At 43.1% G+C, this 16,096-nt stretch overlaps 1 protein-coding gene across 3 annotated transcripts in view; it reads right to left on the bottom strand.

Annotated features, from left to right (window-relative positions):
* Positions 1-12,832: 12,832 nt before the first annotated feature.
* The window catches only part of LMNTD1 (lamin tail domain containing 1), a 121,395-nt gene continuing 118,131 nt past the window's right edge, over positions 12,833-16,096 (bottom strand). For all 3 annotated transcript variants that reach the window (XM_058282919.1, XM_058282918.2, XM_058282916.2), the window contains one exon: positions 12,833-13,026. In XM_058282919.1, coding sequence (XP_058138902.1) covers positions 12,992-13,026 — 35 coding nt within the window. In that variant the 3' untranslated portion in view covers positions 12,833-12,991. The remainder of the gene's footprint in view (positions 13,027-16,096) is intronic.

The raw sequence follows: 16,096 nt of genomic DNA on the forward strand, positions 1-16,096 counted from the left end.
CGGCCTAGGCTCCCTTCAAATGATGACAGTGCATAATGGATGGAAGGGTCCTGTTTGGGGAGATGGAAAAGTTTTAGTAATGGGAAGTGGTGAGGGTACTGCAATATTGTGAATGAGATTAGTCTCATTGAATGGTGTGCTTGGAGGTGGTTAAGAAGGGACCGTTTATGTTGAATATATTTTCCCACAATTAAAAGTGCAACCAAAGTGACAATGACAGTGAACTGCAATGCATGATCCTGGATAGGATCTAGCAAGGGAAGAAAAAAGGCTCAAGGGGACATTATTGGGACCCATGAAAAAATTGGAATACAGAATGTAAAGTTTATATCCATGTTAAATTTATTGAACTGACCTTGATGACTATATTTAAGGAGGTCACATAGTGAATATCCTTGTTCTTAGGAAATGTACATGACAGTATTAAGTGTTCAAGGAGCACGATGTATACAAGGTACACTCAAGTGTTCAGAAAATGGATTGATAAATAGAGAGACTGATATGGCAAATGTGGCAAATGTTGAAATTGGTACATCTGGTCATCCAGGAGAATAGGGATATACTGGAGTTCTCTGTATGGGACTTGCTTTATTTTTGTAACTGTCTAGTTAGTTTGAAAATATTTCCAAGTAAACGTTAAAAGCCAAAACCTTCGAAGATAAGAGGAGTATGTTAAAAAAAAACACAACCTCTCTTACAGTACCTACACTGAAGATATTGGCATATATGAGTTCTATGAAAACAGTTTTCTAAGGATTAAGAAAGAAAGAAACAATAAAAAATAGGGAACAGTCTTACTCTGGCTTTGTGGTTAAACATGGATCCCACTGTGGAATCAGTCACTGGTGAAAATTTAATGAAATGTGGTATAATTATGAGGAAAGATATTTTCTAGTCAATGTAAAGTGACAATTTTATTCATTTAATAATAATCATCGGCTTGTTTTTCTCAGGGGTCTACAAGGCAAGAGCAGCAGAGCTCTTTATTGCATGAAGCATTTATAAAGCACTCATTTTATACAGTAATGCAAATATGGGGCTCCTTGCTGCATTAAAAACTGTAACATTTTCACCTTCTCACAGCATAGTAGATCATACCTGGAGTGAGACTCAGGGACTAGAGTTCTCTTTTTGAGTGCTAGGAACTGGTTAAGGGCTTATCAGATTAATATTAATTATAAAGTAATGAAATTTATGTCATATTTTAGGCCCTGTGCTAAATTCTTAATTTTTCCTGGACAATATAATGTTTGGGGACTCTGCCCTTCTTTATTATAATTTAATATTTTTAAAAAATTATTGTGGTAGCGTAGATGCAACACAAAATTTTCCATTTTAACCAGGTTCATGTATATAATTCAATGATATTAATTCCATTCACACTATTGTGCAGCTGTCACCACCATCCATTACCCAGACTCTTTCATTATTATAAACAGAAAGTATTAAGCAGTTAAGCGATAACTCCTCATCTACCCCCCACCCCTTGCCCCCAGCTGATGGTAAGTTGTAATAGACTCCTGTCTCTGTGAATTTGCTTATTTTAGGCAGTTTATATATGGAAATCATAAACTATTTGTCCTTTTGTGCCTGGCTTATTTCATTCAATATGATGTTTTAAAGGTTCATCCAGGTCGTAGCATGTATTGGAATTTCACTCCTTTTTACTCCTGAGTGTCCCATTTTGTGTAGCTCACGTTTTGTTGATGGGCCCTTGGTTATTGGGGAAAATGCTGTTGTGAACATTGATGCACACTGTGTTAAGTTCTCAACATTCACGCCTCAGTTCAGGGGGTGCCATAGCCCTGTAGGGTAGGCTGCTAATTCTCCCCCCCATTTTACAGGCAAGGAAACCAGAGACTCAGAGGTTCAAAAGCCGCCATGGGGCTGACCTGGTAGAACTGAGCATGCTAGACTAGCAGTTTCTCAGCTTTCTCCCAGTTTGGGTCGTCTTTTGGGTGGATATTAAAACACTTTGGAAAGTTATCTATGAGCAAGCTGGACAACAGCCTGACTAAAGGGCAGGAAACCCTCCCTCGGCAGCGGGTCGTGGAACATGCCCCCAGGGTTTCTGCTGCTGGACTGATGTGCAGAAATGCTGTTTTGGAAGTTCCAGGGATTTCCAGAGCTGATGTAATAAGAGCTTCCGGCAGTGACCAGACTCGGCAACCCCAGGCGAAGGTGAGTTTCTGGAGCCAGTGTGACTTGCACGCCCTCTCTCCTTTACCAGCCCCTTTGGGCGGTACCAGCTATGGAGAGAGCTCATGGATGGATTTTATATGTTGGTGAAAATTTTATATGTTGATGGTATTGAAGCAGACTAGTAAGATAGAGAATCAATAGATGGGTCTGGAACCTGGCAGAAAGTCCACGTGGACATCAGTGACCCCCAAGATGGCTGCTGGAAGACCCCCACCCCCAAGATTCTGCCATCCAGAACAAAGACTTCTTCTGGAAGCAAAGAAAAGCCCCGGATAGTCCCCAAGGACTTTATCATTGGGTCCTCACTGGGGGATTGATAGTTGGGGTGACCAATCAAAACAGCAAACAACTGGAAGCCCTCCCCTGCCATGAGCAAAGGCATGGAATAATTACTAGTTTATAAAGCAGACGTCGAGGCCTGAGCACACTCTCGTCCTGCTTTCTTGCCTCTGAACCCGTTCCTGCCTTCTGCGTGCCACTCTCACCATTTTTCCTCTGTCACGCAAGTAAAACCTGGGCATTTATAACCTATAATGGGGAATTGTAGTCTGTAAATCAGCCCTCTTTATCCATTTTCACCCCCTTCCTCTCTACCTGAGACCCCTGCTCTGTTATTTTCTCCCATTTCTCTTTCCTCCCTACTGGCCTAACTCATCTGGTGTGCTCTTGAAATTCATTTCTGCAGCACAGCCAAGAACCTAAATAAAATCTGGTAACAGTATGAACATTTCCTTTCTGAGGGGAAGTCCAAAATTTCATCTGGAGAAAGATTATTTTTTCTAGAATTTTGGCAGTAAAAGGGAAGTGCAATGGGAAAGATATCTTGAAGAGAAAGTTGGGCTGATGGAAAATTAATTTTAATGTAAGAGAGCCTGGGGACATGTCTGATGTCAGCAGGAGGAGGCAACAGGAAAGGAAAAACTGAAGCCATAAGAGCAAACAATCCATGGCATTGTTTTGGAGATTGATGGGAATAAGATCAAGATCACAGGACATGCAAGAAAGTAGTGGGTGACTCTCCTGATAGAAGAGAGGGGAAGAGGAGGGTGAGGCTAGAGAAGTATGAATTAGAAGGAAGGAAAGTTGACAGATTGCAATTGGCTGAAAGTTAAGAGGTCAGAGATGAGATTCGAGGCAGGATAAAAATAGAAAAGGTTTGGAAAAGTCGTCGGGGGGTATGTGCCAGCTCCGATGCCCTGGTGGGATGGAAGAGCATGGATTTTCATGGAACCAGTGACTACAGTCGTGAGATTTCTTGGTTGTTTTTTTTTTTTTTTTTTTTTAAAGATTTATTTATTTATTTAATTCCCCCCCCTCCCCTGGTTGTCTGTTCTTGGTGTCTATTTGCTGCGTCTTGTTTCTTTGTCCGCTCCTAGCGGCACGGGAAGTGTGGGCGGCGCCATTCCGGGGCAGGCTGCTCTTTCTTTTCACGCTGGGCGGCTTTCCTCACGGGCGCACTCCTTGCGCGTGGGGCTCCCCCACGCGGGGGACACCCATGCGTGGCAGGGCACTCCTTGCGCGCATCAGCACTGCGCATGGGCCAGCGCCACACGGGTCAAGGAGGCCCGGGGTTTGAACCGCGGACCTCCCATATGGTAGACGGACGCCCTAACCACTGGGCCAAAGCCCGTTTCCCTCTTGGTTGTTTTTAGCAGCCTCAGATTAAATAGTTCTTGCCCAGCGTTGCTCACGCCTTTGTGCATGGCCACCACACTGGTTGCATAGTTTCTGAGGGGTTGCACTCCCATTGTAGATGCAGCGCATTTATATTTTGTCATGATTTTCTGGCAGGTGGTAGTAAAGCATCTCGTTCTCATAAAATCAGTATGCTAGAATTTTCCAACAGATGGAAGTGAAGTATTTAGAAGGTGGGGAGCCTTCCTTGAGTTTACAGAAAGGTTCTTGGTGTAGCAGCAGCCCTGCATGGGGGTGGGGTGGTGGGAGTAATGCAGTGGGTGCTGGGGTGCAAGGTGGCTCCATGAGCCTTCAGGGCAGTGCAAAGGGGCGGTACTCTATCTGCCAAACAGTCCTGTGTTTCCCTGCCCTCGCTAAGGCAGAATTGTCCTGTGCTGTGCTGCTCCTTTCCAAGTACTGTGGATTCCTGAAAACCTAAGAGTGTTTCTCCTTCCTCCTCAAATCCTTTCCTGATTAAAACCTGTCTTCTTTGCCAGAAACTTGTTTGCTGCTCATGAAGCACTGCCCTAGTTTTATTTTCTGTTTTCCAAGGATTTATTCCCCACCCTCCCACATCGTAGTTTTTGCTCTCTGTCTGCTCTCTGTGTCTGTTCATTGTGTGCTAGTCTTTTTAGGAGGCACTGGGAATCGAACCACCTCTGCTTCCCTGCCTTGTTTTCCTCTATTTCCAGACAGATGTCTTCATAGTCCCTAGAAGATCTGAAATGCACTGAAAGCAGCAGTCAAAGGACCCACTGGGCTGCTACTGTCCCATGTCTACCCACGACAGGAAAAGCCCCTCCCTCACGGGTGGGTGGGCCTTTGTGCCTTGCTGCCAAATTCCTCTGGGTTTCCATTACAGGCCCTACGTCAAGCAATTTTCTTTTCCTTAAACTCAGACCTCCCCAGCAGTATTATCCATTGTGGTAACAAAGGCAGCTGATTGTAGGTGATTAGAAGATGTGAAATAATTTGGAAAACAGCTAAGAATATATATGAGAATAAAATAGCTCCTTGCTACCTTTGAAGCTGCAGGCTGAAATGGCTGTTGTTAGCATGTGCACATTTGACAGTTATGAGGTGAAGCGATGAATTGTCTGAGCTGGATTAGAACCAATAGAAGACAACTTGGTAATTCTAACGTAATACTGCCTATTGATTCCAGAACCACACTGGCCTCAGAAGTCTCCGTCAGCTTTAATTTTATATTCTCACTGATTATATTTTTTACTGTTGTCAGAGAGAATTAATCTTGAAGTTGTGAGACAATGTTTCATGAGGGACAATTTTTAAACCTCAGGATTGAACACAAATCTAACTGCAACAGTAAGGAAATATCGACAGTTATCTGTCGAACCCCTACAGCTTTTGACAATGGTTTGGGTGTCTCTCCTTTCCTCAAGGACAAAATCAGTGAAATTTTGGCAAGATCCTTCGCTAATGTTCACAAGTGGGAATTTGTGTTTAAAATTCAAGGGGTGGAATCAACTGACTCCTAAAATGAAGAAACAGGAGGTCAAGTGGTATCAATAATGTGGTAGATTTTTGCATAAGCACCGCCTAGGTCTCCAGAGTAAGCACAGGATGTTCTGAGAACTCCCAACCCCCTGCTCGCTCTTGAAGAGGCACAGGCTTGGGAAACAGCTGCTCCCCGTTAAATGATCATTCTCACCAGCTCTAGGAGGCCCAGAGAGTCTGCTCACGGAGAAGCATGCTGCCGGGCCGCGGTGCCCTTTGGAAGGTGTGCGCCTTCACAGGGCCCGAGTTTTCAAAGCAGTTACCGCGCCCTTCTATCTGTGCAGCTCCTGCCACCACCTCACTAATAGTCTCCTAACTTTAAAGCTTTTGCTTGTCATTTGTCTGAGTTCTTGGGTCCTTGGAGTTTGGCACACCATTTAAAAAGGATGGATAAATAGCAGAAAAGAAAACAAAGCAGGTCTAAGAAATCCCGGCGTAGCCCTCTAAGAATGAACAGGGGCTGAAGCTGAAGCTCCCTGGGCAGTGACTCCCCCAAATTTATGAATTAGACTTGTAACCATTTACCTCCTTGGTTAAAACACTTCTTCGCTGACATAGTCTGTGAGCTAGGCAGGACTTGAGAGGAACAAGAATTTTAACTCTCACTAATTCTTAAGTTTCCGCCTATTCATGCCAGGTAAAGTACAGTCAAAAACGATTTACATCACACTTGCCAGTTAATTGAATAAAATAAACAAGTGTCTCTAAGTTATCTGGATAGTTGCTTTTGGGTTTTATGCCTGAAAACTTAATTTATTAAAAGGAAAATTGGAGTACACAAGAGAGTCAAATTTAGAAAATGTTTAAACTTTATCTAGTTAGAGTTTTCAATTAAAGTTAAATTCTTCTCTCTAAATTATTTTTACCTGTAAGATAAAAATGTTCATTAATCTTTTTTAGACACCAAATTTATAATTCAACATATAGAAAAAACAATATGTATGAATGTGTTTCTTGAAACATTTTTTAACTAGGAATCATTTGGGAAATAATTCAAATGTCCCATAGATGAATGGATAAGTTATAGATTTGACCCAGTGGCCATTTTAAGTAGTGATGAAGACTATGAAACCACATGTACTAGGTTTACAATACAATTACAAAAGAAAAGCCACTGATATTGAGAAAAAGAAGAAAAAATAAACAGGATACAAAGATTGTGTGTACTGAGTTCAGGTAAGTTTTTTCCCATAGCTTACAAAATCCTTGTGGCATGGCTATTTATTAGCTTCATCTGACATAATGTATTACAAAGATTTGGTTTGAGACTAAAGACTGTGAAAGGTTTGCTGATAAAATCTAAAGGACATGAGAAAGTTTGGTTTCTCGGTAAACTATTTGAATTTAAATAAAAACTGGTCCAGCAAAAATCCCCACCACCACCAATTTAATCTTGTATGTTCAATATTTGAAAGTTTGGATGAGTTTATAATATTTTATTCCTCTGTATCATTATTCCATATATTGTTTCTAAGTCCCTCCACCCTTCTTTTAAAGTAAGAAATAAACAAGCAAGCAAACCTAGAGCCCTCAAAGAAACACTGTGGATAACAACTCACATAAATGCCGTTTGGCAAGTTCCAAGAGGATTAGCTTCATAAAGTTTTCCTAATACAAGTGAAGTTTAAACTATAATACCTCAAGGACTTCATTTCTGAAACACTCCGCAATTGCAACTCTGAACAAGGTGTATATTCCCGAGCTGCCGATCAACTAATGTTTAAACAGCCTGATAAACCTATGATCTGGGTGGAATGGATAACTTCACAAAATTGGACTTTTCTTGAAACATCTACATTCTAGGTGCTGAGAAAGGAAATCTTATTTTATGGGGGTGTTGAGAACAAGAAATGTGAATATCACTTTTTAAGATTTTGTAAGTAATTTGAATTCAGAACCAGAGTTTATCCTTTGCCCTTAAACTATGTGCTTCTCTTGGAGAAACGTGGGGTCCTCCACATCCCTTCTTGTGCTGAGCTCGCAGGCCTAATTGAATGCAGACGTTACACAGGAGGTGTGCGTGGAGCTCCTGGGGCTCTGGAAACATACGGAGGACTGGAGACCTGAACTTCTCAAACCTGCATGTGCATACCACCCACCAGGGAGCATGTTAAAATGCGGATTCTAACTCGGGCAGTCTGGCTGGGCTGGAAGATGATGGATCTCTCAAGCTCCCAGGCGACGCAGGGCAGCTGCTCTGGGAATGGAACTTTGAGCAGCACTTCTCCAGGGTAGAGGCGGTCAGGGGAAGTAAAAGGGGGTTCGGAGTCTGATGCTAGGCAGTGGAGGTGACCTCGGTAACGGGAGTCCTTGCTGCGGTGAATGGAGCTGCTGTGCTTGAGTTCCAGCTGACTGTTGGGGTTGTGGTGGGGGGAGGGTGGTAGGGCAGGAGAGGGGGAGCAGTGCTGCCTGAGGATCAAATGAGAAAAAGGATCTAGTTAAGGGGTTGGTATGTGGTAGTTGCTCAGTAACGGCGTTTTCCTCTTCTTTCTATCGAAAACAAATTATCCAATGAAACCATAGGGAACAGGACCAAATAATATTTCAGCATTTGATTGATAAAATCAAATGCTGAATAGAGAATCTGGCAACGGGTATAATGCACTATGCAAAAGACATTACTTAAAATTCTGAAATCACTGTTCCTTTTGGAAGATGATTGACTTCATTTAACTGAAAAAAGCTAAACCCCTAGATAGGATTAACTTTCCATAAAAGAAGTAGCAGGAAAGTTGAGTACTGGATTAGGGGATATGCTCTATTTTCCAAGTTTGGGGCAGAGATTCCCGATTGAATTTAAAAGGGCAAGATCAAGTTGAAAAGTAGCATGCATTTGGCTTGGTCATTTACACATTGTAGTGGTTTTAGAACAAGGTTCCAAAATTCTTTGACCTGCCTTCTCTAGAAGGGTGGGTTCTGTGTTCCCTCCCCTTGAACCTGGACTCTGGAACTGCTTGACCAATAGAAGTGACCCTGGGTCAGTTTCTCAGTGCAGGTCTTGAGAAACTGGGAACATCCCCTGTTGTTTCTTCCATTCCCTCTTAGAATCTAGAGACCATGCTGGAAGTCCAAGCAGCATTACAAAGAGGTCAATGCAGAGATGACACTCAGTCTGCCATGGCGATGAGCCATCTTGGAAGCAGATGTCTTCTCCACACCACACCCATTCCTCCAGGCCCCTTGTGGGTCCCACAGCAATTTTCCACATAGCTGTACGTGTGGGACCTAGACCTGAAAAACAACTGTTGTATTTCTGCTCATGGTTACTGCGTTCCTCCTTCTAGATCTAAATTCAAGTAAATGGCTAGCTGAATTAATTAAAAAATACAATGTGTGGGACAGTTAGAAGGTAAGAAGAGTTTTATTGTTGACATTTGCTGTCTCTTGATCTTACTAAGGCAACATTTGGCTGCCTAGCAAGCACGCTGACCCTTATTCAGAGAAACCATTCACCTCCTTCTCAGGACCACAGTACAAACATGTACACATCCTACGCAGAACAAGTAAAAAGAACATTTTATCAAAAGTTTATGTTCTCTTATGGTTGCAAATTTTAAATCACAGGCTGGCACTCTCATAGCATTCAACATATTGAAACTGTCTTTAGTCTAAGAAAAAGACTATTAAAACAAAACTCTTTCAAATATACAACAAAATTTCTACTTGTGTCTGGTTTGTCTCTCAAATACATTCCAAAGAGTATGAATATGTTATGAATTTATCTACATAGATATATTGCAAGTCAGTACTTCCATAAACATTGATAATTGAATGGAAACTGATTATATTATCTGATCACAAAGCAGTATTGTAGCTACAAATTTAAAACTTAAACTCAAATGACTAACTTCTAATGCCTCCTCTACTTGGACTTGGAAGAAAATATCAAGAATAGTAGTTTACTCCTTAAAAAAACTCTAACCCTGAAACTGATCTGAACATTTGTGTTCTTCAAAGCTCACAGACACTTAACCAAAACCACGTCATCACGAGAACAATGCCCATCCAACCATAGTTTTGCTCTTTCCTGCCAAAATCCTAAAACGAGCATGTAAGTGTGCATGCGTGGGCATGCATGTGCAGGAGAGAGGGGGGTTGTGCTTAAAAAGGCGACCTCTTCTTGGTGGACATGGGTATCCAGGAGCAAGTAAAGTTTTGGGTTTGTGTTTCATTGTAATTCAACTAGGCTATTCATCTGTAGGTGAATTCGTTTCCCCAAACAGTGAATATCATTGAACAATGTTCATTATTCAAATATTTTATTAAATAATCTTCATGATTCCTAAAAGGGAAAGGTAAACAGATGCTGCCTCTAACTTGTAGAAGTGGGAAATTTCTGGAACCATAAAGATAAAGAGCTCCACTGTCTAAGGTTGCTGAAACCTAAAGCTCTTGGAACTCTCATGCATAGAAATTTAGGGAAACCAAATGCTCTAACCCACATTCTTCCCTTATGATCCCTGAATGGTCTCGTCTGAGGATCGACCTTCGGGCAGCAGATGCTTTGCCCGCGCTGAGATGAATCTCTTCGCCCAGGCCGTTCTGAGTGAGGCTGACCCTGGAGCAGGAGGAGAGTTGAAGCACTGTGCTGTGGTACTCGGGGGTGACATAACCCACCCGGCGGTACTGGGGACCCCAGCCCTCAGCCTGTCCCTTTCTTGCAAGGATAAAAGGTTCCCAAGAGCAGGCAATACTTAAATGAGCCACATTTGCGGCCACCCAGGGAGGGAGTAACTGTTCAAGAGTTGAGAGAAGATACTATGTTATTGATGAAGTATGGCTGACCCAGAAACTTGAGTATAAGGAACACTATTATATTTAGCTCAAGCATGTTTGGACCTGGGAAACCACTGCGTGGATGAGGGACATCACTGGAAACCCCTGACCTGACTTGCCCCTCTTCACTGCTTTGTTACAAAGCTCTGAGCTTTGGGTGGGACGCCAGTCAAGGGTGAGAGCCCGTGTGGGCAGAGGTGACCAGGGCTCCTCCGGTTGTGTGTTTACACTCCCAGTACTAATGATTGTCCTCACAAGTGGAGACAGCTGGAAGAAATGACAAACCAGGGATGGAAGGGACTTTTATTTTATGCTCTTGGAGGCCCTTGTGGTCGCCTCATGTATTGTGGCCACACAGTTTCTATAGGAACCGTGAAAAAGAAGAACTTACACACATGAACCAACAAGAAATTCAAAGGTCACACCTGACAGGGCAAAGAGGCACAAAGGGCCATCGACAGTTTTCTGAACATGTGCAGATTGACTCCTGAGTGTCCAGCGAGTGAGGGATGAGTGCCATCAGTGCTGTTGGCACATAGAAAATATTTAAGCTGCATCAGCACACACGGGCTCATGGGAATCCTGTTTGTATCACACCAAAAGTCTATGACAAATTATGCTCTCGACCTGCATAGGACTTTCTAAAAATAAAAAAGTTTACTGATGTTTGGATGTAATGAACCAACAAGCTCAATGAGTTTCTACTCATGGTCACCCCGGTGGATTTGGGGATTATTTTACCTAATTTTTAAAGGAGATAATGCACCCCCTTGTGTACCCTATCTTCCTACTATGGTATGTAATATGGTTATATACCATATTATTTATAGTTATATAAATAGTTACATTTATATAACTAAATAGGGAAAGTGGATTTGGCTCAACTGACAGAGTATCTGCCTACCACATGGGAGGTCCAGGGTTCAAACCCAGGGCCTCCTGACCCATGTGGTGAGCTGGCCCACGCGCAGTGCTGATGCGAGCAAGGAGTGCCGTGCCATGCAGGGTTGTCCTGTGTAGGGAGCCCCATGTGCAAGGAATGCACCCCATAAGGAGAGCCACCCTGTGTGAAAAAGTGCAGCCTGACCAGGAGTGACGCCACACACACGGAGAGCTGACACAGCAAGATGACGTAACAAAAAGAGACACAGATTCCCAGTGCCGCTGATAAGAATGCAGTGGACAGAAAAGAACACACAGCGAATGGACACAGAGAGCAGACAACGGGTTGGGGGGAGAAGAGAAATTAAAAAAACAATAAATAGTACTACAAGCTACAGACAGGATTTATTTTCCAAATCTGAAGCAATTATCCCTTCTAACAGCAAACAGGTTGACATCAATAGTGGACATATTCCATTATTTTTTCAATGTCTGTATTCTTAATAGGTGTAGAATAAAATAGCTATAGAATAGGAAGTGAGAGCTGTAAAAATAAAAAAGGTAGCACCATCAGATTTTTAAAAACATTTTGTTCCTTTGGCATTTCCCATCCATGGGATTTCCTACAAATTGGAAGGATGAATTTGTGATAAGTGTAGGCAGGTTTAAAAATGCCCAACTAATCATTCCATTGAGCCTTCAGCAATTCATGGCCGTCATTGGGAAGCTGGATCCAGCCAAGCTTCATGGAGGCAGACTCTGAGTGCAGAGTTAGTACAACAAGACTTGGAAATCTTGACACAATGTGCTTTTGGAAAATGCACCTGCAGAAATAGCAGGAGCTGATGACCTAGGGGCTGGCAGAAATGAGTGATTGAGGCATGGCATTCGTGTAGTAAAGACGGCTGGTTCTGGGAAGCAGATGTGGCTCAAGCCTGCTACTGCACGGGAGGCCCTGGGTTAGAGTCCCAGGTCCTCCTGGTGAAGCTGGCCAGCGTGGAGAGCTGGTGCAGCAAGGTGATGCAATAAAGGGAGACACAGAGGAGAGATAGTGAGAGCCACCACTGATGAGGTGGCTCACGTGACTGAGTGCCTCTCTCCCACACTGGAGGTCCTGGGATCAGTTCCTGGAGCCTCCAAAAGAGAAAGATGAGAGGGAAGCAGATGTGGCTCAAGTGATAGGGCTTCTGCCTGGCATATGGGAGGACCTGGGTTCGATCCCTGGGACCTCCTGGTGAAAAAGAAGAAGGGAAAGCATGCCTGGCAGTGAGCCAGTGTGCACACGGTGAGGTGAGTGCCCATGTGGTGAGCTGAGTGCCCATGCAGTGAGCCAGTGCTCGTGCAAGTGAGTCACGTATGCATCAAGATGATGACGCAACAAGAGAGATGAAGGGGAGAGTCAAGGTGAAGTGCAGCAGAGACCAGGAACTGAGGCGGTGCAATTGACAGGGAACCTCTCTCCACATCGGAGGTCCCCTGGATCAAATCCTGGTGAATCCCAGAGGAGAAATATGAAAAGAGAAGACAAAAAAGAGAAATAGATACAGAAGATCACACAGCAAATGGACATAGATAGCAAAAAACAGTGAGGTAGGGGCTGGGGCAAGGGCAGGGAGGGGGAAAAATAAATCTTTAAAAAAATTTTAAAAAAAGGAGGACAAGAAGAAAAACAGCAGACAGTGAGTGCAAGCAAGGGGGAGGAGGAGATTAAAAAAAAAAACCAAAAAAACACAATAAAGTTAAAAAAAAAAGTTGGCTGGTTTATCTTTTGACCATTGCTTTTTTTCCCAGCTGCTGAGGAAACAAATACTCTAAGTTGCCCACGTGCTCTTTCTCCTCTTACAGTGACAGCTATGCAGGGATCTTTTCTGCAGGAACCATTTCCCTGCCCGCTGCCGGCTTCCTCTCCACGTAGCAGAGGCTGCTGCTGGTGCTCCGGTCATCGTGTGGCCTCTAGGTTCTGGTATTCAAGTCCTGAACAACAGCGACAAAACAGCAATGCCTGGTCAAAAGTGATTCGGGTGGGAAGCTGCTGACATTGCTCGAGTAATATAAAGTCCACAGACTTTCTTTTCACATTAATCTTAAACTGCGACCCGGAAATCGCAGGTCTTGCACATACTTATGGGTGCAGGATGATAACAGCAAGCAGGAGATGATTTCTGTTATACCTCCACTTCTGCAGAGGTGAAAGGATCATTCTTTCCCTCCTGTTAATTTTACTGTACCGTGTGTGCCTATTTAGGTTTTAGTCTTGATTTTAATGGTGATTTATGCTATGTAGGAATCTTTTTTTTTAAAGATTTATTTTTTATTTATTTCCCTCCCCTTCCCGCCCCTCCCACCCCCGTTGTCTCTCTCTGTGTCCATTCGCTTTTTGTTCTTCTGTGTCTGCTTGCGTTCTTGTCGGTGGCACCGGGAATCTGTCTTTTTTTGTTGTGTCATCTCTCCATGTGTGCGGCACCACTCCTGAGAGGGCTGCACTTTCTTTCGTGTGGGGCGGCTCTCCTTACGGGGCACATTTCTTGCACGTGGGGCTCCCCTATGCGGGGGACACCCCTCTATGGCTCAGGACTCCTTGCGTGCATCAGCACTGTGCGTGGGCCAGCTCCACATGGGTCGGGAGGCCCTCGGTTTGAACCTTGGGCCTTCCATACGGTAGGTGGATGCTCTATCAATTGAACCACGTCCGCTTCCCATTCGTAGGAATCTTTTAATTCCAAAGAGCAGGTGGAAAACTCCCTCACTATTTCATTAACTGTTTAGTTTTGGTCTTGAATATGAAAGTCATAATGATTCTGACCCATTTCTAAATGTTCACCCATTCATTTCCTTCTTGGTGGTACCTGAGTACTACCTAATTGCCTTTGTCTTAAATATCTAAGATGCTTGGACTTTAAAGAAACCAGTAGCCCTTACACACGTTACAACATGGATAAACCTTGAAAACATTAGGCTGAGTGAAAGAAGCCAGGCCCAAAAGGCCAAGTACTGTGGGAGTTGACTTCTAAGAAACATCTAGAATAAGCAAATTCATAGAGACTGAAAGTAGATGAAAGGTCACTAAGGGATGGGGGAGGGGAATGGGGTGTCCATGCTTCATGGGTACATGGGTTCAGGTAATGGACGGTGGTGATAGTAGCACAACCCTGTAAATGTAATTAATGCCACTGAATTATGCATTTAAAATGGTTAAAACAAATTTCTTATTATATATGTGATCACTATAAAAATAAAATACAAAAATAAGATAATAGTAAAAGAAACCAGGTAACACATGCAAAAATGTAACAGGAGAGAAAGCTTTGTTTCTCTGTGTGCATCTGGCTCGGGTCTTCTGTAGAAGTCAGCAGATCGCACAGTTTGAGATGTTTGTGTTCTCTACCTCCTCTAAGGAAGTGGAGTTGGCGACACTTAGTTTATTTTTCTTCAAACTGTGGAATGTCTTTGAATAGCAGGGTGAGGCATGTAGACTGCAGGTGTTTTCACTCTTCTGGTCTTCTGTAACTTTGGCCAAGTAAGAATGGAGACTCTGAAGACAGAGCAGGGTGGCTAACAAACTTTGAAGGAAAGAGGTTGTAGAAAACAACTCTTCATGAAATTTCAAACGACTGGAGAATTTTCGAAATTGGCAGATCACTTTGAAGGCTCAGAGGACAAAGGTACTTTAGGACATAGATGAAAGGAATATAAAAAAAAGTATATACAAAAACATGGGCCCCAGAGAATGTCACCACTGGATTTTCAAAACTCTTTTAGTAAGTTTTCTCATTAAAAAGTATAAAATTTTAGTTGGCCCCTCTTTCTAGGTTATTCAATTCTGACTCCTCACTCATAAAAATCTGGTCCCAGGAGAAACTGTTCTGGAAAGCTCTTGTAAGGGCACCAAGAAAGGTTCTTGAAGGACTGGAAAGACACCTTGTGTTTGGATTGTCTGTTGCTTCATTGAGGACATTAAGAGATGTGTGAGCAGAGTGAGTGCACGAAAGGATGCCATCACCAGTACCTTACAGGTGCCTCCCTTGTGTGATAACATTTACCGATGATGTACTGAATATCCTGTGTTTGAAATGCTGGTGCTTTCTTCCCAAGTCCTAAGCAATTGCAGATTAGGTCAGCGAAGGTGATCTGTAACAAAGTCCCAGTTCTGAGGCTGATCTTTTTAAATTTTTTCTACCCTTCTGGAATCCTCTGTGTCTCCTAGCAAGTCTGAGAATTCAGATGGCGGGTGGCAGCCGCACAGGAAAACTGCTTCGCCTTTCTGGCGTTCTCTAACTCTTGGCTTGTCAAAAGTTCTGTTTCCATGGTGTTCTTTGGTGTTGGCAGCATCATCCCACCAACATGTCCATTAGTCACACAACAGAGCTCCCACACATTCTTTGCAAAGTCTTGAGGAAAGAGAGTATTTGAGAGCTGTGACTCTGAGTACACTGCATTTTTAATCGGTTGTTGCATAGGAATATGATTAGCATTCCTGAACTTTGACTTGAAAACTTTCTATTTGAACCAATAACTGATATTCTGTTAAATAAGCAATTTCAGAAATAGGACCTGGATCTCTTTTGTTGTATGGAGCAGCCTTAAGAGTCTCGAGGTAGCTAACTCTTTCGTTCATGAAACTCAAACATCTCTTTCTGGTTCTCCTTCTAAATGTGCCGTGTGTTTTCCTTTCAGTCAAGTTGGAGGAGGGGAGCAATATGACAAAGACCACCTTAAAGTTTATTTGGTAGAGTTGTGTGAGAGGAAAAGCAATGGCATTAGCCTCGGATTCTAGTCTTAACTCTACCACTTACTATTTAAAAGGCTGTAGGCAAGTCTTCATAAAATGGAGATAATATCGGCCCTACGTTATAGGCTCAAAAGAGATCATGTGAAGGAAATGGATATGGCTCAACCAATTGGGCTCCTGTCTACCACATAGGAGGTCCAGGGTTCCGTGCCCAGGGCCTTCTGGTAAGGACAAGCTGGTCCATGCAGTGAGCTGGTCCATGTGGAGTGCCAGGCCACACGGGAATGTCGTCCATGCAGGAGTACCACCCTGGTG

The sequence above is a fragment of the Dasypus novemcinctus genome, chromosome 20, assembly GCF_030445035.2.
Source record: "Dasypus novemcinctus isolate mDasNov1 chromosome 20, mDasNov1.1.hap2, whole genome shotgun sequence".
Taxonomy (NCBI): Eukaryota; Metazoa; Chordata; class Mammalia; order Cingulata; family Dasypodidae; genus Dasypus; species Dasypus novemcinctus.